This window comes from Anabrus simplex, chromosome 9 (assembly GCF_040414725.1).
Source record: "Anabrus simplex isolate iqAnaSimp1 chromosome 9, ASM4041472v1, whole genome shotgun sequence".
NCBI classification, from domain to species: Eukaryota; Metazoa; Arthropoda; class Insecta; order Orthoptera; family Tettigoniidae; genus Anabrus; species Anabrus simplex.
This window is the reverse complement of record NC_090273.1, coordinates 87304081-87324485: the sequence shown is the minus strand read 5'-3', so window position 1 is coordinate 87324485 and position 20405 is coordinate 87304081. Positions and strand designations below refer to the sequence as shown.

Here is a 20405-nt window from a genome sequence, read left to right as displayed (position 1 = left end):
TCTGGCATACACTTTACGTACTCTTACTGTTGTTGTTTACACAGCAAAGCCAAACTCTAGAATTCATGCTAGGAACAAGTTTCGCATCGAGAAATATTATATAATATTATATATTGTGTGTGTGACACAGTTGTTAGCGTAAGATAATAAAGGTTTAGAAAATTCATATCGATCGATCATATTATCGATTCAATTCAGATTTCATTTCCATTCACTTGGCAGTATTACCGGAACCGGCAGTGCTCCCTCCTTACTCCTCAACCCAGTACAAAAATCTATCACTAAAAAGTGTGCGAATAATACATGTCTAGAAAAACAACTCTGCACCATGATGCTAACATCTACACATTTAATAGTTTGTGCTAGGTATCGTATACTGTTTCTCTGGTTTGTTGGTCAGTGAGTATACTTGATACATCAGACAAAACAAGGTTGAACTTTTGTCATTCCGTAAGGCCTTCGACCAATCATTACCCTTTCATGGGACATACTTCTTTGCAAACTCTAACTTGGCTCTTTTTTTTTTTTTTTTTTTTTGACTGATTGGTGGTTTTCTTGCAGGCCATTCTAATCAGCAGGTGATGAATGGCATTTTATGCTGGAAACATGAAGATCCAGTCCATGGTGCTGTCTCAGGCAATCTCCGATTTCCCTTGTACATTTGTTGGTACTAGCAACTGGCTGCTTTTTAATTATTCTTTGTATTGTTGTTTTCTGAGGCCAGCTCTTCCTGGGTTTCTTGTGTACATTTCCTTCTTGTTGACGTTGATTCCATACACTTAACAGCTGTTGAGATATCCTAAACCCCATATTAACACTAGATTGGTACTTCCCTTCATTTAAGGCAGTCTGTCTCAGACCTACAGAATATTTCTTCTGTTCCAGCATGTTCACAACCACCTTTAAAAATAAAAAGGAATAATTAATTACAACTTACTGTATTTCAATTTAATTGTATGATATACAGATGTCCGGCCCCACGGTGTAGGAGGCAACGTGTCTGCCTGTCATCCAGCGGCCCCGGGTTAGATTCCCAGCTGGGTCAGGGTGTCTTAATTGTAAATGATTAATATCCCTGGCCTGGGGACTTGGTATTTGTGTCGTCCTTAACGTCCTTTTCCTCACATTCAACACTACACTTCCGCAATTCCAATTACACGCTGGTTCATATCATATGGTGCAAGTAGGGGCAAAAGATCTCTAAGTCGACGCCCCGAACAAATACCATTTTAAAAAGAAAACAAAGATATACAGATGTGTTTTGAAATATTCTAAATACTGTATCTACTCTGAGAACTTTAATGAGAAGCTCTGTGTTTTTACTGGTATGCCAGACCATGTTACATAGACATACCCCAACTCTCCTGATTTAAGCGGAAGATTCCCAATTTTTCATCCTTTCTCCCGATTGCCAGGACTGATCCCCCGATTTTGAGGGCAGTTTCAGCAATTTTTGTATTTCAAAATCCCATGTCTTTCCTCATTCTATCGATAGGTGACAGAGTATGGCTGGTTGATAGTAGTTCTAATAAGACTATCGGAGGGCAGTATGGGGCAAGGTGGCCGACCAAGGTAATGCGAGGTTGATGAGGAAGTGGCACGATCTCTACCACCATAAATGGGAAGTAGTAGTTGTGAGTAACCCTAACCTCAAAGATGGTACACTATAGACATCTACCTGGAGCAGAGGCTGTGTCGGTGCTCGTTACGAGAGAACGTCACGGTGCTTCTTGGTTGTATGTTTTATTTTTTGATCAAAATGTCAGTCGAGGAAGGAGCCAACTTTCACGTTTATATTCTACGTATCAGTAGCTGTGATTTTTTTTCAGTGCTGCATGGCGGGAAGTGCGATGTACTCGAGCATTTGGAAACAAAGAAACATAAGGAGTGTGCCCATTGTGTAGAACGGAACCAGAAAAAGAACTTTTCATCTAAAAACCAAGATATAAATCCTCTGAAATAATTTATCGTAGAATACAACCTGCCTATAAATTGTGACCACCAAGCAGGGCCGGTTTTTTCCTCACAAACTTTTTCCAGATTCAGAAATTGCTAAATGATATGGATGTGCTAGAGCAAAAAAAAAACAAAGTAGCTCTCATTACAGAAATGTGCATGGAAGAAAGGGAGAAAATTGTATCATATTCAACTTTACATGAATTCTGCATTCCATTCAAAAATTGCCTAGCTCTTTGCGCTGATAATGCTCCAATAATGGTAGGATTAAAGAATGGTATGGTGGGATGTTTGAAACAGGAAATTAGTAACATGATCGCTGTAGGCTGCTGTTGTCACCTCTTGCTGCAGAGAAGGGTGGTGCGACATGTTTGCCTGTAAATGTAGACAAAAATATAATTGTTAACATAGATGGTTTCACGGCCTGTGATATTGGCTTTCGGGCTTGTGCCATGTCAAGAAAACAAGGTGAAACTCTTTACGTTTCACGAAGAACGTTGTTCCACGTCTTCAGAAGAAAATCTCACCTGTTCACAAGGAAGTGTTCTACAATAATGAGGGGTTGAATTTAAGAATGCTTTACCGTTGGAGAACTATAGTAGTATGCTCGTTCGTCACCAGGTGGTTCACTGTATGCTGGCACAGCGCTCCAAGGAGAAGTTGAAGACAACATTAATATATTGTGTGTGTGCGCGTGCGTGCGTGTATGTGTGTGAAGTATCAGAGAGGACATCAGACAAATTAGGAATGAATGTGGTACAGGAAAATAGAAACTAATATAAACTAAATGCAACTTGCAACTAAAGACACCAGGATAGAATAGAACAGAGCTGAAGAATGGAAAGAAAGTATGTAGAGAAAACCAGAGGATGATAATGATATGAGATTGGCGGGGGGCTAACCAGTGAACACACATTATGAAAGTATGACATTAACACATAATCAATAGCTTGGAATGAACCAACTAGTGATGACAAATGTACAAATTTGGAAAACACCAAAATGAAATAACGATATAGAAAGGACAGGGAAGAGAACTACCTATGTAAATCCTTAGTGGCTGGCAACCAAGTATTACTTAATTAATAGCCAGTGTCCCTGTTGAAATTATGATTTTTATGTATTTCCACAGCTTCCCATATAATCCTAGACATGTGGGGTAAAAGCTTCAACATTTTGGAACACGACATCATGACCTGACGATAGGGTATGCTCAGCTATTGCCGACTTCTCTGGCTGGTTGAGACGGATATTTCTCTGGTGTTCCTTGATGCGAGTTTGAGTGGACCGGCATGTTTGGCCAATGTATAACTTGCCGCAAGTACAGGTAATATTGTACACAACAGGGTGTAATAGTGGGGACAATTTGTCCTTGCTTTTATTTGCATCGAGATTTTCTTCTGAAGATGCGGACCAAAGTTCTCTGCAAAACGTAAAGAGATTCACCTTGTTTTGAAGGCATAAGCCCAAAAGCCCATATCATGTCTGAAAATATAATTGATATATATTATTATCTGGAAAGCAGTGCAAAGAGGAAAGTTCAGAGAATTTCACACTTAATACAACACCGAGATCAAGAACATTTTGAAACATGTGCCCGCTCTGTTGAGTCTACTGAGAAGGTATTTGGAAAGGATTTTGCATGAATGGGTCCCTTTGGTTACTTTATTCAGGTGAAAAATTGAGTAAGGATTCTCAGATGGGAACTTTGAAGATGTGCAGAATTTCTAAGCACAGTTTAAGTGCAGATGTGTCTTATTCATCTCAGAAGGTGAAGCATTGTAAAAGGATTTCACCACACTCCTCATTAAAAGGAAAACCCAGTCATCAGTTTCATCAAAAGTAATTGAAACTAATGATAATTAGCAGGCTTTGTCATGTGAAGAATGATGTTCCTTTCATCAAATTTACATAATTCTTTTTGACTTCTTTCTCTCAAGTTTTATGGCTATCTTTGAGAATTCAAACGTAGTTCTTTAGCTAGGTATGCCGCACCTCCACTTATTGATATCAGTTTTGGAGGAACCGTTGAAGAATTTGATGGCAAGGTTTGTGAAATCACACTTTATTAAAAACTCCTCCTCTCTCCTTGATGTAGAAATCTCCGTTTGCTTTGGTGAACAATTTGAAGTTGGAGGATAGGTGTATATTCTTTAAGTCAGTTAGAAAGTGTTTCTTCATGTGACTATATGGTACACAAGTTTCCATTCAAAGATGAAGTTTTAATGAATGCAGAAGTTTCAAATATTTCTGCTGTAAGTAAATCATCATTTTCCAGCCTTACATTTTTTAAAGTTAAAAACTTCACTACTGCTCCGTATTGAACTGAGAATAACAAAAAGCAATATAAATTGCAAAAGGTCCAGCTTTTCAATACAAAATAATTATGTATTGAACTGAGAATAACAAAAAGCAATATAAATTGCAAAAGGTCCAGCTTTTCAATACAAAATAATTATGTTGTTCAGTTTACCTTATTTAAAGTGAAAACCTTTATTTTATATTGTGAATTTCTTGAATATTTGCCCTATTCTAAGATCGGCTGATGATGTCTGACAACATCGAAACCGGTACCGAGTAACCAAATTAAAATGTTGTAATTCAAACTGAACAACATAATTTTGTATTGAAAAGGTTGACCTTTTGCAATATATATTGCTTTTCTTACATTTTTCATAAACAAGTTTCCAAACATAGTGAAACAGAACATTAACATAAAGCTGCTGCTGCTGCTGCTGTTATTATTATTATTGATATTATTATTATTATTATTATTATTATTATTATTATTATTATTATTATTATTATTATTATTATTATTATTATTATTATTATTATTATTATTATTATTTAGAGAGATCCAAAACACCTTTAAATGACAAATTAGAAACGATGATCGACAAATTTAAAACCATAGCTGAAGAAATCGCTCCAATTAAAAGGAGAAAAAAACATGCATGGTGGAACGGGGAATGTGACAAAGCAATTCAAGCAAGGCACAAGGCATGGTTAAATGATCAACAGAGGAAAACAGAAAAATCTCGAGAAGAACTAATTAATGCCAGAAGACAAACAGCTAAGGAAATTAGGACAATTAAAATAAATTATCAAAAGGAAATGCTTAGCACAATAGAGGAAACATTCAATCAGCATAAAACAAGAGACTATTACAAAACATTCAAGCAATATCAATCTAAGTTTACCCCTCCCACACTTATTTTAAGGAATAAAAATGGGAAAATGGCACACAATAATCAAGATAATGCTCTCATCCTTGCAGAATACTTTAAAGAGTTACTTTGAGGATCCTGTGGAACATTTAGAATTTGACCCTAACCCAAAAAATAAAACTCCATTACAAAAGATTATATCACCAGTTTACAATGAAGTGAAAACAGCAATTAATGCACTTAAAAACTACAAAGCAGTAGGAGAGAATCAAATAGTAGCAGAAATATGGAAGAATGCTAATAATCAGACTATTCAAAACCTACATAAATACATCATTGATATTTGGAACACGGAGAAGCGAGGAATGGAATACAGCGATAATCCACCCGCTGCATAAGAAAGGCGATCGCTCTGATCCAAATAATTATCGGTGTATATACTTGCTTGATATTACATACAAGATTTTATCCAAGATTATATACACAAGAATCCAAGAACAACTCAACCAAGAACTTGGAGAATATCAGGGAGGATTTCGACCAGGTAGAAGCTGTCCAGATCAAATCGTTAGTTTAAAATGGATAATGAAGCACCAGAGAGTTCGAAGTAAGGGTCTAGTCATCACGTTTGTAGATTTTAAAAAAGCATACGACAGTATTCTTCGTGAATCATTATTAAAAAGCCTTAAAGAATTTGGATTACACCAAAAACTTGTTAACCTCATTAGTGTGACTTTTAAAAATATGAAGGCAAAAGTTAAATTTAAAGGTGAATTACCAGAATCATTCACTATAAGAACTGGACTTCGACAAGGAGACGGACTCTCACCATTGTTATTTAATTGTGCATTGGAGAAGGTTATGCGTGAATGGAACAAGAAATGCCAACCAACTATCAAGATCGGTAGAAGTATTAAACTCAACTGCCTTGCTTTTGCGGACGATTTAGCATTACTTGCAAATACAATAGAAGAGGCTAAATTTCAAATTGAACAACTAGAAATTATAGCCAAAAAAATGGGATTACAAATTTCATTTGAAAAAACAGAAATGATGCCAACTTTTAAAGTTGATTTACCAGTTATTCAACTGAACAGTAATAAAGAGATTAAAATTGTTCAGAAATTCAAATATCTTGGGGAAATAATAACATGGAACACAAATGAAAAAGAAGCAATAGAACACAGAACAACTAAATTTAAACAAGCACAAAGACTTACCTTGCCAATCTATAAGAAAAATCTCTTTCGATAAACGCTAAGCTGAAACACTATAATGCCATAGTTAAACCAGAGGCAACGTATGCTAGTGAAACTTCATTCAAATTAAATGTAAAATCTACAACAGACAAATTACAGAAAACTGACAGAAGAATTCTTAGAACAATTATTAATAAAAAAACACCAGGTCGATGTACAGTGGAGATTGTTGCCTAACAACATTGTCTATCGTGAATGTGAATCAATAATATCTACAATGCGTAAAAGAAAAATTTCCTTTTTCTGTCACATATCAAGATTACCAGACACCAGGATATTGAAACAACTATTTGATTACTTTTTGAAAAATAAAATCAATAATAATTGGTTCAAAGAAGTTCAGGATGATTTGGAAGAATTGGGTATAACTCAGGAACAAATCAAAGACAGAAAAGAGAAGAGGATTTTGAAGAACAAAAGCATAAGTCTCAAACTAAAAACAGTTGAACGGAAACAATATACTGTATCGGACACACAAAGGGCTTCCAGGTCGGAGAGGATGAGAAAGTTCTGGGAGAAGAAAAAGAAGAAATTAACTCAAATGTATTGATTTAAGTGCTCCAATGTGGGCGTAAAATATGTAAATAAGAAATAAATAAATAAATAAATATTATTAATAAATACACCGCAGTTGGGAAATATCCTGGTGGTAGTAGTCACTTACAGTAGTGTGATAATAAACTAAAGTTAAAACATTATTACCCAACAACAACAACAAAACTACAATAACAAAATAAAATTTCGTACACAACGTAAGTATTTCCAGTGCTTAACAGTACGGCTGACAGCACTATAGGTTGAGCTTACTACTAGGTTAACATTACAGGTGATAATAAAGTAAAGTTAAAAATATAACTACACAACAACTACAGCAACAACAACAAGAGTACAACAAGCAATTCCATACTCCCACTTCAGTAACTTTCAGCTGGAAGAAACAGACCTGGGAAAAGGAAGAATTGGTGTTCAGTGGGTATTGGTTGATCAGATGAAATCAGCTGATGGTTTACTTAAATATGACAAAATCGTAACCACAGGGCTGCTGACAGTGGGTTTTGAACCCACTATCTCCCGAATGCAAGCTCACAGCTCCATGACCCTAACTGCATGTCCATCTCGCTTTGTAGAAGAAAGAGATAAGTATGTTTAGTGCTACTGCTGGGGACCCAATCAACCTGTCCCTAGAAATTCAAATTTTTTGGGAGATAAGTACAAATATTTTTTTCTGCTGGTTATTGGTGGGGCCCTGAATACATGTGATGTTAAAATAATGTCCTGTTTTAAAAATTGGAAAATGAAGTTGAAAATTTGATGTTTGTGCTCAGGTAGTATTTAAAGATGAACGACTTAGGATTTTGCTGACATACACTACATTATTTTCCAGTGTAAAAACGTTCACTTCTTGTGCGTCGTCATCCGCATACTACCTGAAGCTGCAGTGCACTGATGTACTTAGTATTGTTTCTTGCCCATTATGCATCCTGAAGCCACAATGAGCAGTGAAGTGGTGTGTACTGCTCCAGTGCTGTGCTGTACTTATAATTGCTTCTTACACATTATGCATGCATACTGCCGGAAACATGGTACAGCAGGTGTGGTACGCCAACGGGTGAACTAAGCTACTACCAACCTCACAAACATTGCACTCTATCTCAAGCTCATCCCTCAGACTGACTATTTGCTAAATGTTTAAAAAATTATCTTTTATGAACTTCGGACATTTATTCCTACCTTCCATAAGGTTAATTGTACTTATCTCCCAAACACCCTATATATTTACTGAAGATGGTTTCCCGTAGTTTCTCATTTCCACACCATGCAAATGCTGGAGATGTACCTTAATTAAGGCCATGGTTGGTTCCTACCAACTCCTAGCCCTTTCCTATCCCATTGTTGCCAAAAGACCTATATGTTTCGGTGCAATGTAAAGCAAATCGTATAATAAATATATATTTTTACTTTTTCCTTTTAAAATATATATTTACTTTTATAGGAAAATGTCTGAAATCACACAACATTTCTCATACCTTTGGGATCAGAGTGTCACTCGTGCATGACTAATATAGTGTCTTAGTGACTGGCTGTCCGTTTCACCTGAAATATTACATGGCGTCAGGAAGGGCATCCAACCTTAAACCCCCGGCCAAAACCAAAATGAGCCTGGGTGGTTCCAGCGACTCCAGAAATACTTGGGATAAGCTGAAGGAAGTGTATGGCATCGCTCCCCAGAATTCAACACAGGCAGATATCATTAACAACTACCAAGCAATAAAAGACCAACTCCTAAACAATGTCTTTGGAGTTAGATCAATGGTCTGACACAAAGCAGCACCCACACCCTTCGAGAGGCTCTATTCTTTGCACTCCTGACATGTTAGACCAATAGATTTTTTCACTGTCGAGAACATGTGCAGACCAAAATAAGACCAATTAGTTTTGACTCAGGATATGCACAGACCAATAGAGGAGGAGTGGTTTAGTAGTTTATAAGAGTTGCGAACAGTTCTCAGGAGTTAAATAAGCTGCTAGCAGTAAAAGACAGTCGCTGTGCTCCAGGCTCTATCCATCTCGAGCGAGGACGTCATTCCTCTTGCGAAGCAATGAAGATCTTTATTTGAACACTTACTGCAGTGTTCCCTCGCTTGCCTTCTTGCCAATACACAACCCTTCCAAACACTTATTATTATTATTATTATTATTTGGCGTATGATGAATAATGACAACCCATAAACTATTTACACAACCAGTGAAAGTTGAGTACAAAGTAAATACAAATTATCATATCTATACAGTCAAAGAAAGCAATTTACAAAGTTTGAAAGTACAAGAAGAAAACACAATATATTTACATCGCAATCCACCTATCAACTCTGACAGTTCATATATACACACTGAGTGCGAGTGATGTACATGTCACTAAATGTGAATGTCCAAACCCGCCACCCACTTCACTGCTTCGGGTGTTGCTGTGTTGAGGTCTTCCATGGTGCCAGTGAAAGCACGGAGTGGACATTCCTGCACTACATGTTTCATTGTTTGTCGAACCTCCCCACAATCACAGTATGGAGAAACTGACCAGCCCCAGGTGTGTAAAGTAGATGCTGTTCTACCTACTCCACATCTCATGCGGTTTAGTCTACTCCAGGTGCAACGTGGCAGATCAAAGCCTGCCAGCTTTGTGGATGGGTTATTAATATCCACTATTGCCCGAGCTGGGGATAAAGACCACTCTGTTAACCATTTAGAAGTGGGGTTGAATTCACTAGATGTTATCTTCACGGCTGTCTTCCAAGCAGCCTGCGAGACTTCAGGCGTGTGCATTTCTGTCTGATATCGTCATGAACAGGTAGACGTTCATTCTTTAGCATTCTGGTCCATAGCTGAAAAAGGGCCTTCTGTCTCCTGATATGTGGAGGTAGTATATTGCTGAGAACCGGTAACCATTGGGTCGGTGTAGCACGAAGTTGTGAATCTACTAGCTGTGTGTGAGCACTGTTAACCCAAACACCAGAGCAGTATTCTGCTGCAGAATAGACTAAGGCCAGAGATGTTGTCCTTAATGTGTTTCCATCCGCTCCCCAGGAAGTTCCAGCCAATCGTTGGAGAATGTTATTACGACTTTTTAGTTTGTTGGCGGTTTTCTGCAGATGATTTTTGTACGTAAGAGACCTGTCCAATGTTACTCCTAAGTAACTGGGATTGGCACAATATTGTAGTTCATGGCCCTTGAAGAATACCCTTGGATGGTGGTTTGCTTCTGCGTTGTTCAGATGGAATGTAGATGTCACTGTTTTCTGTGGATTGGGATGAAGGTACCATCTTTGAAAGTAGTCATCCAACAGTTCAAGGTCTCGGTTAAGAACTATTTCAGCTTCTGCGAAGTTGGGTCGTTGAATTGTAAGGCAAATATCGTCCGCATATATGAACTTTCGGGACACTGTTTCAGGCAGGTCGTGGATGTATAAGTTGAAGAGAGTAGGAGATAGAACCGACCCTTGAGGCAGACCATTGTTGACTTTGTGGAATTTGCTTCTGTTGTGTTCTGAATGAACTTGAAATAGTCGGTTGCTTAACATTCTGTCAATTAGTGTAGTAATTTTTAAGCAAGGAACAGCTTTAATCAGTTTAAGCATAATACCTTCCCTCCAGACTGTGTCATATGCAGCTGTAAGATCTAAGAAGACAGAGACGCTTTTCAATTTCTTCTCAAAACCAACCTCCAGATATGTGGTCAAGGACAGTACTTGGTCACTGCAGTCACGGCTGGGTCGAAATCCTGCTTGTTCAACTGGAAGGAATGCTTCGATGGCAGGTGCTATTCGGTTTAGTATCAGTCTTTCTAATAACTTGTAGGTGACGCAGAGTAGAGCCATAGGTCGATAGCTTTGTGGGAGAGTTGGATCCTTTCCTGGTTTCAGAAGGGCAATAATTTTTGACTTCTTGAAGATTGGGGGAAGTCTTCCTGACTGAAGTATGGAGCTGAAGAAATGCAGCAAGCCATCTTCTTGTAGCTGGACCACAGTTTTTTAGTAGTTCTGGGTAGATTCCATCTAGTCCTGCAGCTTTGCCATTTCGGAGTGATTTTAATCCCTCATCGACCTCTTGTGATGTGAAAGGTTGTGAATAGGTTGCGTTCGGTTGTGTTTCTCGTTTTGCCCGTTTAAGCTCAGTCTTAACCCATTTCGTGGTCAGTTTATTCCTTGTTGTTTTAGAGGTGGAAACGAGGTGATTTGCTATTGCTTCTACCTTGATTGGGGAATGTTGCTTTGGTGGTATGGATGTGGAATCTAATTTCCGAATAAGTGACCATGCTTTTCTGCTGGAATGGGTGAAATTCATGTCTTTTACAGTCTTCACCCACTTCTCTTTCCTAGCAAGATCAAGTGATTGTAGTAAATCTGTTGCTTTCTCGTGACTGCTATTTTCTTCGAATTCCTTACTCAGTCTGCTGGACTCTTCACTCCATCCCGGTATATAGTCTTTACGGAATCCTCTAGGAATATAGGTTTTTGCTGCTGATTTTATTAAGCCAACAAACCTCATGTAGTTCTCTGGGATAGGTTTAATCCATCTGATGTTGGCATCAGTAGACTTGGCATAAGCAACCCAGTCTGCTTTCTGAAAGTTCCAGCGAGGTCTGGGTGTAGATTGTATAACTGGGATCTGAATTCCTATTTGGTGGATTATGGGTCTGTGCTGGCTGTGCGGGAAGTTATTGAGCACTTGTCTCCTAACACGGCAAGATGGTAACATAAAACTGTGCGAGACAAAGCAAAGGTCTGGTGTGTAAATAGGACTAACTGTTCAGGCAGCATATTCACTTTTAAAGGACCCGAATGCTCCCCGTCCCTTTTTTTAAAACTTCTTGCTTTATAGCTAGGCTAATGTAATATGGCCTATAATAGTCTGGAAGAAATAAGCCTTCTAATGGTTAAAGAATTACTGAAATTGGGGTTGGATGCTTCCTGAGATTACCCTCAACATGTAAACAGACTCATAAACTTTCTCTCTGTATGGTATTAGTTTGGGCACTGCACTATCCCTGTTCATTCTCATTATGTGCCCATACCACTGAAGTCTGCGTTTCTTTATGACACTGGTAATAGGAACCTCGATACCAGCTACTTTACAAGCAACTAATCTCATTTTGTTCCGTATTGAAGATACAATAAGTAAAACATTTTCAAGATTAAAATTATTGTGTCAACCTTTTCAATACAAATATATTTTTTAGTGATTAAATTCTACATGAACTAAAAACACCAGTTAGGGACATGTTTCGCCCTAGTTATGGGTATCTTCAGGACAAGAATTAAAACTATAAACATCGGAACTTAATAGTAAACTTAATACTAAATACAATGATCTTATGCTTTTTACATAGTTTACAATATGTACAGTATTGAACGAAACGGAGAACTTGTACATTTATTTGGAACGAACTTATAATAAAAATAATCCTAACGATGTCATTGATAACAAAAATCCGTTATGAGACAACTCCGAGGTTAATCCAGGCCGTAAATCAGAATAAAGTTCCCAGTATGTTTAAATCACAGAACGCATGCGCTCCAATAACCACGCCTAACGCCAGGCCCGCCCAATCAAATTCGAGTAACACCTCTCAAGCAACAACACGGACGCACGATTTGAAACTCACTCCCCCTTCCCCTCCACGCTCCACCCCTCCGTTACAGCATCAATACTACACTAGGAGTAGCAAGCTTAGTCGTTCAGGCACAACCGGAACAATTGATCCCAGCTAACGTCGACAAGACAAGTAAGTTCATGTGATAAACACTCACTGCAATTATTATCATATTGGGTTCCACATTCATCATTCTAATTCTCCATTTTTTTCTCTTATCCAGTTACAAACAACTCGTATTCCTCCCAAGGTTGAACAATGCACCAATGGGAAGTTAATCAACAAGAATGACGTAATATTCAAAAAAAATTTATCCGATCAACAGTAGTTTCCAACATACATGCTTCAACCTTAAAACATAACCATGCTTCTTTCTAAAGGAATATTCAACTGATTCATACCCTAACATGAACGACTTTAACCAAGGTTCCGGTTTTGTAACAATTCTTACGACTCAGGCGACCATACCAGTTGAAGAAACCCCAACTCACGCTGTGATAAATCTCTAGCGAATACAATTTGAGAAACCCCAATTCACGCTGTGATCAATCCAATCTACAATTTGGATGTCTAGTCATTATAAAATAAATTAATTTGTTCGTAAATTCTGGCAAAGTTAATTACATATTGTACATACTGTACATATTGTAAACTATGTAAAAAGCATAAGACCATTGTATTTAGTATTAAGTTTACTATTAAGTTCCGATGTTTATAGTTTTAATTCGTGGCCTTAAGATTTTGTATTAGGCTGAAGATGCCCATAACTAGGGCGAAACATGTCCCTAACTGGTGTTTTTAATTCATGTAGAATTTAATCACTAAAAAATATATTTGTATTGAAAAGGTGGACACAATTATTTTAAACTTGAAAGTGTTTTACTTACCAGCTACTTTCCTATTCACTCAGTTTTTGATCTTGTCTTTTCTGGTAGTTTGGTTCATGGTTCTAATGAATCTAATTTCAGTTGCTTGGATTCTACTGAAGTCTTTGTTTAGTAGGGTACATGTCTCTAAACCGTACGTGAGGATTGGTACGAAGTAAGTGTGGTACATGATTGTTTTCGCTTTTTGTGGTATTTTGCAGTCCCAGAGAAAATTTCTGACTTGACTGTAGAAGTTTGATGCTTTTTGTGTCCTGCTGAGTATTTCCTGCCTAACAGTGTTGTCTTTCGAGATTGTGCTTCCGAGGTACTTGAAGTGAGAAGCTGATTCGATTTTTGCTCCTTCCAGAAATATATTTGAGCTTGTTCCTTCCCTGTTGATGGTCATTTCCACTGTCCTTGTTTTGCTCATCTTCAGTCCAAAATTTTTGAATGTATTGTTCTATTCGTTAAGTTTCTTCTGAACTTCAGCTTCTGTCTCTCCCCATAAAAGCACATCATCAGCAAATACCAGGGCGTTTGGTTCACTGTCCATTTTCTTGATAGATTTTATGACCTTGTCCATTACTATTATGAACAGGAGTGGTGACAGGGCACTTCCTTGTTGGACACCTCTCTTTGTTTCAAACCATTTTGATCATCCGTTGCCTATCTGGACACAGCAGTAGCACTTCTGGTATAGCATCTTGACTTTGTCAATTAAGTACTTTGGCACCTTTAGGTCTTCCAGACATTCCCATATCTTGTTTCGAGGAACGCTATCATATGCTTTTTCATTGTCCACAAATACAATCACAAGTTTTTTCCCATATTCCCAGTACTTTCCTGTCAGCATTTTTACTGCAAAGATAAGATCCACAGTATTTCGACCTTTCCTGAATCCATGTTGTTCTTCCTCAAGCAAAGGTTCCACTATCTTCCTAAGTCTCATTTATATGATCTTTTCCAGCAGCTTCAGTGTGTGTGTGTGACAACAGTGTGATGCCTCTGTAATTTCCACATTTCCGTCGGTTGCCCTTTTTGAACAGTGGGATGATGACTCCTTTACTCCAATCTTCTGGAATTTTGTTTCTTTCCCAAATTACTGATAACACTCCATATAGCCAATTCAAGCCCGGTATTCCAACTGCCTTTATCATGTTTGAGGTGAGGTCATCAAAGCCTGGGGACGTCCCATTTCGCATACTCTTTAGTGCTGTTTCTACCTTAAGCCATGTTAATGGGTATTTGTTGTTTTTGGTTTCATCTACCCTACAGTCATTGGTGGTGGTGGTGGTGTTGCCCCATCTCCATTTAACAGCATGTTGAAGTACTTCTTCATTTCATCCCTGATCCCTTCCTCTGTTCATATTAAGCTACCGTCATCTGTTTCCAGTGCAAGGATGTTTATATATTCATTTCTTTTACTGTTTACTCTTTTGTATAGTAGTTCCTACTTCCTTGACAGTCTTCCTCTATCCTTGTAGCAAAGTCATCCCAGCACTCCTTTTCTTCCTGGATCAGTCTTTTTACAGCCAGTTTTTTTTCCCGTATTCCTGTGCTAGATGTTCAATTTCTAATTCATTTCATCTATCATCTGTTTTCTGTTTTTCAAGGTCTAATTTTCTTTTCACTATATTTCTATCCTTTACTGCTGTCTTCACTCGGTCATTCCACCAAGGTGTTTCCTTCTCTTTTGGTGTGGCACTTGTTTTTCCACAAATTTCCATGGCTTCTTTTACAAGGGTTTCTTTGAATAAGGACCATTCTTCTTCTATTTCCCCTTTCTCAGTTTTGGGTAATTTGGCTGTTACCCTCGCTTCATAGTTTCCTTTCTTCTCAGTGTTGTTCAACAGGCATGTCTTAATCTTTGGCATTTTCTTTTGTTTAATTTTGGGCACATGGACATCTTTTAGGTCAGCGATTAGTAGCTGATGGTCGCTATCTAGGCACTCGCTGGGTATGACTAATAGAGCAAACTCCTGAAAAGCCTTACATCTGATATATTTTTGACATGCTCTATTGGTGAAAAATATCTAATCCCTCCATGGGAATTTAGAATTTTCCATTTGGGTATGACTTTAACATCTGTAACATACTGATCCACCTTTCTGTCAGTGATGAAGAAGTCTATCATAGTCTTGAGCTTTCCATCACAGCTGTATCTCATTGTTTTATGGTTGTCCCTCTTCTGATACCATGTGTTCTGTATGGTTAAGTTGTTTTGCACACTTCTCTCCTTCAGAGTTTCTGTTACCATAGCCATGGGGGCCAATGATGTTTTCACAGCCTAGTCTTTCTTTACCAACTTGGGCATTCAGATCACCCATAATGATTGTGTTCTCCTCTGTTATTTGTTCCTCAAGTTCGATAAGGAATTGCTCTTTCTCTTCTGTGGTACATCCTGTCTGCGGTGCATATACTTGCAGAAGAGTATGGTGTGCATTACCAACACTTAGTTTCATCTGGATGATCCTATCACTTACATATTTGACATTGTCTGTGTGTCTATATCTTTATGAAGGAGGAAGCCAACTCCATTTTTGGATTCAGTATTGTTCCCACTCCAGTACAGCACATATCCATTTCTCAAGGACTTCTTCCCATATCCTTTCCATTTTGTCTCGCTGAACCCCAATATCTTGAGCTTACGCCTCTCCATAAGATCCACAAGTTCTTCATATTTGTTGGTGAGAGTTAGGATATTGAGTGTACCCATTTTCAGTTGCTCCTTCTTGGGAGGGTTTTGTGTCTTCTCGTATCTCTGATGAGCATCAGGCTTTTGGCCATCATAAATTCGGACGGTACTCGAAAAACCGTCATGTCTGGTATTTAATTTATTCTTCCATCCGAGGCTTGTTTTAGGTTTGAAAGCAGTATATTCATACTCAACTGTTGACTTGCTAGGCCTAACACAGGTGAGAATTTTCTTTCGGGGCTTACTCCCCTAGCCTTTGAAGATCCCTCTTCTCCACAAGGCAGTGGTGTCCTCTTTTAATTATCCCCAGGGAGGATGGGTTGCCTCATCCGCCATCTCTGCCATGAAGGTCTCCTTCTCTGCCAAAGATGCCGTTAAGGTCTTCGCCCATAACCCTGGGCATGGGTTCCACATTATACCCCGTGGGGCTGGGTCTCTGCCTGAACTTAGCCATCCTTTCACACCGGCCTACTGATGTGGAGGATGCCCACCTCCGCAGCGTGGATGCGCCAGGCAAGAATTACTCAAATGGAGAACAGGGAAGGTGACCCTCTCTCCCTTGAGCCAGGTTAATGGTTGCGTATGATACCACAACCAAAGGCATAATCGCGCCTTACTTCTATTTAATTGTAATACATGTGTAATATTGTTCCTTTGGTGAAACTTTTATCGTATAGTATTGAATTAAAATCTCAAAAAAACTATTACCTTACCTTTACCTTTCTATAAAAATTCACCCAGAGAGCATAAAAAAATCTTAAATTTTGTAGCCTTTTTTGCAGTTTTGATTATATATACACACACACACACACACATACACATACCCTGATCTCCCTCCTATCGCCCCCTCTCTTGCCTCCCTCCCTCTCCGCCATGGCTATAGCCCACAAACCCGGGTACTTTTTGTTGTCTGTACGTTTCTTTACCCCATCCCCCACTTCTAATTCCCAATCACCGCTACTGTACTGATGTCAATAAAAATATTTCCTTTGTGTATTAAATAATTCTATTCTTAAGTATTATTTGGAATTTCCTTAATTTGTCCCATTTGACTTCCAGGGTAATCGTCCTCGATAAAGGGTGCGTTGTAGAATATGACAAGCCTGATGTGCTGCTGCAAAAGAAGGATTCTGTGTTTTATGGAATGGCGAAGGATGCTGGCATCGTTTGAGAAGAAACTTAACACCGTTTTATGGTGGAATAAACTTGTACTTTTGTTGCATCGTTTACTTACTGTTTTTATGTGTTTTTATATTCACAAAATATTGTCATATACGTGGTGTTCATTTACAACTTTTTGTGAAGAACTTTACACCACATGAATGAAAGAAACTGTTTTTATTTAAACAGGTTGATGTACTTTACTTCAGTGGGTCAAATCCGTTGGTATTTTATCCAACAAGTTCGTAAGAAATGAAGAATAAGGCAACTTGATATTTTGGACTGTTTTGTTTCCTGTACTTACAGATGTATAATTGTTGATCACTAATCAAACTTTCACTCCTTTTGTTCATTTGTTCAAGTCATTCAATCATTTTACACACTATGTCCACACGTAGCCATCATTTTTATTGAAAAAAGTATATAATGTTCTTAAATAGGAATATCTGCGGAGTTTGTACTTAGTTACTGCCATGCCTTTTTAACATCACATCTGTTGACAAGTATCACAAAGCATATACCGGTACTAATTTAAATCAAAATATTTCTTCATTATGAATGAAGAAATTGGATATAATTTAGCAGATAGTTCCTGCTGTAATTTTTATGAATCTTTCACTCTCCCTTTGGGAGAATGATGGTATACCAGTGATGTATTTTTGTTATTTGTATTAAAAAATGCATATTGGATTAATCATTATATGTAGTTATTTATAGTTGTGATATTAAGTTGATAGTACAATAATAGTTATATTTTATCATAAACATAATGGAGCAATTACATGTAGTTCCTATCTGTTGAGGAAACAAAAACAAACAACAGGTAAAGGAATTCAAAATTCAAGGATATTCAGCATTTGATGTGTTTGCAAAGCAAACTGTGAGACTAGTACTTAGTTATTCAAGTTTCATAAACTGAAAAGAATGGAATATACATTCAAACTTATCACTACATTAAGGACCTGTATAAGTACTCTTCCTCAGGGTTCACCTCATTATGCCTTTGTAATCATCAAACAGAACAGCAGTTTGTCTTCCTCAGCCAGTTATAAAGATTTCACAAAAATCACCTTTTATGTTGGTTTTGTATGGCCTTCATATATGAATTTTGTATTTCTGAAATAAATTTATTCCTTTTCTTTTCATTTTTTTATTTAACCAAAGGTAGTTTTTGTTAATAGCAATGTAGGGCTCATTTTAGTAATTTAATTTCACTAAAATGACCACTGAATGGACAGTCATTGAAGGAATATGATGCTTGAATGAAGAAAGGACATATTGTCAGTGATCACTAGCACCTAGCAAGGCCCTGCTTAGTATTGAGCTGACTGGTGTCCAAGGTATGGAAGTCGCTTACAGCTTCGCTGCAGTGTTTGCTTGCTCTGCTGCCCCCCTGTCTGCTGTGATACAGTCTGCCCTTACACTCTAGAAAGATAGGGATCTTACTCTTAATGGCAGATTGTGCTGAAAGCCTGCAGTCTAATATCTTGGCAGCTGAAAATAGGTGAAATGGTATAAAATTGAGCCTTTTCTAAACAAAGGTGATGTCACTAGGCTCTAGGATGAAACTATCTCTACACTGGTCTGTTTTCAGACAAACTTTGCTGTAAGGGAGTGAAAGCTGGGTGGACTCTGGATATCTTATCCATAATATTTCCAGCTGAAGCTTTTCTTTGAGCATCAAATCACTTTTTTCTGTATTTGTAGGCTCAACTTGCATATTTTGTTCTTCCTCTTCGTCATTTTTTTTTTTTTTCAGTTTATCTCCCAATTAAAGAAACAATCTGGTTTTTTATCAGGGCTTTGCTCGCACTTGAAAATGTATGCTTTATTTCATCATGGAGTGGGTAGATTTAGATTTACTGGTATGTAAAAGAACTCCTGCGGGGCAAAATTCCAGCACCTCAACATCTCCAAAAACCATTAAAGTAGTTAGTGGGACGTAAAACCAATATTATATTATTATTATTATTATTATTATTATTATTATTATTATTATTATTATTATTAACTTTTCCCTTAATGTTAAGAACATAAGATATGCACCAAAATAATTGTAAGAATAAGAGTTGGGTAATTATAAGGTTTATCATTTACTTTTTAATTTATAAAATATTGTTGGATATGGTATTGTTACATGAATTTCTGTGGTCCAGAGAGGGGAAAGAAGCATAAGGGATAAATGGCTAGACAAAGCCTGAACCAAAGATTAAATTTTGAAAACTAGACTCGCTGAAAATGTTTCTTTTCTTTACTTAAGGAAAATATTTTGAGAAAACAGCAACAATGGAGATTTAACAACAGATAAACAGACAAGCTTTGAAGCTAAGTTAATTCACAACCAGTGGAGAAAGAATTCCCTTTACTCCCATTTTCATACATGACTTAAAATGAGTCGAAACCAGACCAATAGGTCTCGTAAATATTTGACATTAATAGTGTGGCACCAGCCTTTACAAATGAAGTCCCATGGCACAGGAAATATAGGAACTTCTAGGTACTTCATTTGTTCAAAAAGGAAGAAGTTGAGGCTTCTAGAACAAAATTACCAAGAGGGGAATCGAACCCACAAATTCTGAGTACTCTGTTAATTGCCTTCTCTAGATCTACGAAACATATCTGTCTATTCCTCTAGTATCAATTTTTCAGTTACCTTGCGCATACTAAATATTGATCCTGACAGCCCCTTTGTGATCTGAAACACAAGATCTTTTTACAATTTAACCATTTATCGTCGGATTTCCTGGACAATTTTTTTTGAAATAATTGTGAAGCAAGTTTTCTTAATATTGAGGGCTAAACCACTTTCCTCACTGACTGCTACCACCTTATCAGTCATTGCACACCATCCTGTGAGTAGAAGAGTGTCGTTAGTAAATCTCAAGTTGTTCACAAGACTGTCATTCGCCTTTATTCTCGCTACTTCCTCAGACAGGGCTGCTGTAATGACTTCTTCATTATAAATATTGAACAGGCCCAGATTCGTCACTGGTAGTAATTTTCTTTCTGGTTTTTTATCCAACTTGCTGTCAACCCTTGATCGCACCCTCCCTTTCAAAATGCCATTGAACATCTTGCCTGGTATACTCATCAATGAAATACCTTGATACTTGTTGCAATCCTTCCTGTTGGCTTTATTATCTTCTAGTG

At 37.6% G+C, this 20405-nt stretch overlaps 1 protein-coding gene across 10 annotated transcripts in view; it reads left to right on the top strand.

Moving 5' to 3' along the window:
* The window catches only part of MRP (Multidrug-Resistance like Protein 1), a 482909-nt gene extending 464515 nt beyond the window's left edge, over positions 1-18394 (top strand). For all 10 annotated transcript variants that reach the window (XM_067153606.2, XM_067153603.2, XM_067153605.2 and 7 more), the window contains one exon: positions 17154-18394. In XM_067153606.2, the coding sequence (XP_067009707.2) occupies positions 17154-17265 (112 nt within the window). In that variant the 3' untranslated portion in view covers positions 17266-18394. The remainder of the gene's footprint in view (positions 1-17153) is intronic.
* Positions 18395-20405: the final 2011 nt, after the last annotated feature.